Source organism: Onychomys torridus, chromosome 8, assembly GCF_903995425.1.
Source record: "Onychomys torridus chromosome 8, mOncTor1.1, whole genome shotgun sequence".
NCBI classification, from domain to species: domain Eukaryota; kingdom Metazoa; phylum Chordata; class Mammalia; order Rodentia; family Cricetidae; genus Onychomys; species Onychomys torridus.
Window position 1 is genome coordinate 85,061,799 of NC_050450.1, and position 4,635 is coordinate 85,066,433.

General features: G+C 50.7%; 1 protein-coding gene across 1 annotated transcript; it reads left to right on the forward strand.

Annotated features, from left to right (window-relative positions):
• The first annotated feature begins 362 nt into the window (after window positions 1-362).
• Prr15l (proline rich 15 like) lies at window positions 363-665 on the forward strand. The gene has a single exon (XM_036195133.1). The coding sequence runs from the start codon at window positions 363-365 to the stop codon at window positions 663-665; it is 303 nt and encodes a 100-aa protein (XP_036051026.1).
• The last annotated feature ends 3,970 nt before the right edge of the window (window positions 666-4,635 follow it).

Genomic DNA, 4,635 nt, shown 5'->3' on the forward strand with positions numbered 1-4,635 from the left:
GTAAGACAATGGGGTGGGGTTGTCACATTGTCCTTTACCTGGCTCAGTGGCTTTCCTGTTAATGGCTGCTTTGAAGGCTCATTTCCCAACCCTTCAGTCCTACCTTCAAATTTTTCTTTATATTTATTTGTTTGTTTGTTTTTGAGGCAGGGCCTCACTATGTAGCCCAGGCTAGCCTCCAATTCCCAACCCCCCAGCTCAGCTCAGTGCTAGGATTCTAGGCGTTAACCAGTTCTTAAAACAGCACGTAACTATGAATAAGCCTAGGGAAGGCTGGTCCAAGTATCCATCCACTCCACCTACTGACCTTTGTCTCTCCCACTTGGTCCAGCAGAGAGCCCTGCCTGGGCTTAGGGACCGCCATGACTGAAGTTGGTTGGTGGAAGTTGACTTTCCTCCGGAAAAAGAAATCTACCCCCAAAGTGCTCTATGAAATCCCTGACACCTACACCCAAACGGAGGGAGGTGCTGAGTCGCAGGGCCCCGACCCCGAAGGCCCGCACAGCGACTTTAACACCCGCCTGGAGAAGATTGTGGACAAGAACACCAAAGGCAAACATGTCAAAGTCTCTCACTCTGGCCGCTTTAAGGAAAAGAAAAAAGTCCGGGCCATGTTGGCAGAGAACCCCAGCCTCTTTGATGAGAGGGAAGACAAAGGACAATGAAGGCAGCCCAGGAGGACACTAGCACCTCCCTGCTCCCTGCCACGGGTGGGGTCTGAGGCAGGAGCTTGCCATGCTGGCCTCTTTGGTCATAGCTGAAGCCTGCTGGTTCTTAGGTTTGTATTTATGTGCCCCAGATTTATGCAGGGCCTGGGAGATCCCAGGATCCTCCTCCTCATGATCACATACAAAGGCACTCTGGTCCAGGATGAAAAATGGCCACCTAGAAGTACAACCGTCCTTGGCACAGTGGCTTGGCTCACAGGGAGGCAGCATGGCAGAGAATAGACAGGGAGCCTGACAGACTCCGCCCTCTCCCTGGGCACAGGGTCAAGGGTGAACTTGCATTGCTGTTCCCTCTACTTTCTCTACCTGTGACTTGTTCCCCAGACCAATCCTAGGAGAGCAGAGTTTCCAGAAGTCATGTGATAGCAGTTTCCTTGGTGCCAGAGGCGGAGTTGTTGAACTTGAGATCACCTCTTAATTCAAAGAGTAAACTTCCTGGAACTTTGCTCCCCAGAGTGAAGGGGCAAAGGACACGGCACTCCCTGGGGTGCAACAGAAGGCCAGATCAGAAATCCCTGAGTTATCGCCTCGACTACCACTTGTGTGGGTGCTGAATTACACCCCCAAAGAGAAGCCTCACTGGCCCAAGGGTCCAAACTGGAGGAATGGATGCAGATTTCCTCTACTCGTTCCCAGATAGTATTTAAGATGGATCAGCCCCAGAAGTCAATCCTGGAGTCTTGAATTTTGTTTGAAAAGTAATATGGTAGGTTTTACCTAGTAATAAACAATGCTGCAGAAACAGGTATTTACGCTCTTACCTCACATGTATGGGGATGGCCACATCTCTACCTTCATGTAAGTGAAGTGGGTCTTTGGGCTCTTCAAATTTCAGGAAGGGCCCCCAGGGGTGACGGTGTAGGGGCTGTGTCAGTAATTCAACCACCAAGCTAGGCTTCAGATGGCAGGAGAGAAAGGAAGGAGACAGAGCCCCTGGACAACACAGGCTGGGGGCTCTAAGAGAATGGGGTGGACCTTTGGTGACAGACGCAAAGTCTCTGTAATTCTCAGTGGCTCAGTTTGGGACCAAGATTTAAATTCTGGTGCCACCAATTAATAGCCTGATGAGCTTGGGGACATTTCATAGACTTCTCTGTAAAGCCAGGTCTGAGGGCAAATCCCTGTAATCTCAGCTCTTGCTGAGGCAGGAGGATTGCAGGTTCATAGGTCAGCCTGGGGGTATACAGGAAGGCCCTGTTTCAGGAAACATAACAAAAGCACCTCAGAGGGTTTCCTTCCTTTTCCTTACAGAATGCCACCATGTCCACTGCTTTAGTTTAAGAACCAGGGGAGAGCTCTCACCTGTAATGGTCGGTCTAGTTCATGCCCAAGCCACAGGACCTGAGAACTGAAAAAACAAAAAAACAAAAAAACAAAAAAACCCAACCAAACAAACAAACAAACAAAAAAACTCAGCCAAATCCTTGGAGCTCATGGTGGGAAAGACCAAGATGGCCACTCAGCTATGTGGTCCAGCAGCTTCCAGGTCAGCTCTTCAAAGTCGGCTGGGCCACCCCACCCTAGGGAGCTGTTGCTAAGGAAGTTTATTGCCAAAACAAACAGACCTATACAAGGAGACCTTTGTCAGATGCCTCACCGAGGCCAGGGGAACTCAGGGGATAAGGGAGACAGACCAGGGACTGAAGGGAAAACAGACTCAGGGGCCCTGCCTTTGCCTCAGCCTTTTTTTTGTTGTTGTTGGCTTTTTTGTTTTGTTTTGTTTTGTTTTTTCGAGACAGAGCTTCTCTGCATAGCTTTGCGTCTTTTTCCTGGAACTAGGCTGGCCTGGAACTCACAGAGATCCGCCTGGCTCTGCCTCCGAGTGCTGGGATTATAGGCATGCACCACCGCCCCGTTGCCTCGGTGTTTTGCACCCTTCTTTCTCCCCAGAACTTTCTAGGTCTCACTAGTGACCCAGTTCATAAAGTCTCCTACAAAGAGTTGAGATGTTCCCCGGTCTTACAACCTTGCTGTTAGCTACCACACACACTGCTTACAACAGGCTGTCTGCCTAGCCCCAGCTTCCCATCACAGAGACAGGTGCTGCTGTCAGCTCCATCTTCTAGTTAGCTGAGGGTCAGAGAGGTTAAATCACCAGCCCTTAGTCAGGCTCTTCGTTAAAGTGAGAGCTGGCCTATGTGTGTGAAGCATGATGTCCTGCCCCCAGCACCTTCCATTCATAAACCTCTTCTGTGTGGGTTGGAGTAGTATAGGGAGGAACAGTTATCGTCTGCAGAATGGGACGGGGTGGGTGGGGGTGGAATGAGACAGGACAATGTTTAGGTCTTAGGCCACTGGGAGGTGACTGCCACCAAGGGGAATGTATGTGCAAGCTCTGGAACCAATGGGAGAGAGCCAACCCATTAGCTTAGGGGCTGGGTGTCCTCTAAGACCCATACTGCATGCTGCCCTCACATCAGCTCATCCTGAGCTTACCTAATCCTGGATAGGGAATGAAGATAGGTACTGGGTATAGACTTGTGTTTGATTTTGCTTTTTTCAGACAGGAGCTCACACTGCAGCCCAAGTTGGCTTGGAACTCACTGTGTAGCCCAGGCTGGCCTCAAACTCACTACAATCCTCCTGCTCTAGCCTCCTAAGTGCTGGGATTACAGGCATGAACCCCACCTGGCTTATTTACCCCCGCCCGGTGCTGAGGATTGAATTTACACATGCCAGACAAACACACTCTACTGCTAAACTGTATCCCAAGCACTTCCCAGGTCTCTAAGCCTTTTACAGGTACCACCACAGCCCCAGAATGATCTCTGCAGGAATCTTTCAGGGAGACAGTGCATGTCCCCCTAAACTGGAGGCCTGGCTGGCCCCAGGAAGTCCCAAGCAAGGAAGCTAGGAGGAGGAGGATCCGAGAGTGCTAATATGTGCAGGGCTGGAGAGGCCAAGGTTATCAACCACAGTTTCACTGGGAAGCCACCCAAGCGGAGGAAGGGGGAGGCAGAGGGGGGAGCCAGAAGGGGCCACCTGGAACTGGCCTCCACTGCCCAGTAAGGGTCAACCCTAGCCAGTGGGCTCCCCCTGCTGGACCCAACCTGTCTGGCCAGAAGCAAGGAAGGAGGAAAGTCCTGTAGATTCACACTCCCCAGCTTCCCTGTCTGCGGAGATGCCTCCTTGTGGGGGCCGACAAAATGAAATCAGGTTAAACATTAATATCACACACGACCAACAAGTTTTTATTACACACTTACTTGCATGTTGGAAATGACAGCTGAGCTCACGCTAAAAACTGGGGACACACAACAAGGTGTGGGGTACATACAACAAGGTGTTCTCCTCAACTCATTTGCAAGTACAAATAAAGTCACAGTCCATGGCACAACAGCAAAAGGGGTGAGGTAGGGCGGGGTACCTGGTGGGTGGCCACAGGGTCAATGTCCTTCTAGACCCAGGCGTAAGTGGGGGATTGACACAAGAAAGGATTGCCTTGGGGGAGCCCTTGTCAGTGACACACCCATCAAGTCAAAACAAGTACAGCGTTCAGAGTACTGAGTTCAAGGCCAACCAGAACAAACAGTAGTTTTCTGATCCTGGCTGAGTCACAGCAAACATAGATTGGCCCTGGCTCCTTTCCATGGCTGGTATGCCACGCACCACACACATCTGCAGCCTGATTATTCTGTTGCTGGAAACTAGGCATACCCACTGCTGCTCCCAAGATAGGCTGTTCCAAAAATCACAAGCAAAGCAAAGGGAGATAATTGTGAGATTCTTTGCCATTTGTGACTCTCCGGGACACGAGCACACTCTACTCAGGCTGCTAGATGGCCAGCTGAGTTCAGAGAGCTCACAGGGTGAGTCTTGGGGAGACTTAGATATAAGATTCCCTTAGAGAAGGGAAATAGGAGTTGGGGATTTAGCTCAGTGGTAGAGCACTTGCCTAGCAAGTTCA

What these genes read in the sequence shown, in the direction of transcription:
- Prr15l (XM_036195133.1), top strand. Translation starts at nt 363, where the DNA reads ATGACTGAAGTTGGTTGGTGGAAGTTGACTTTCCTCCGGAAAAAGAAA.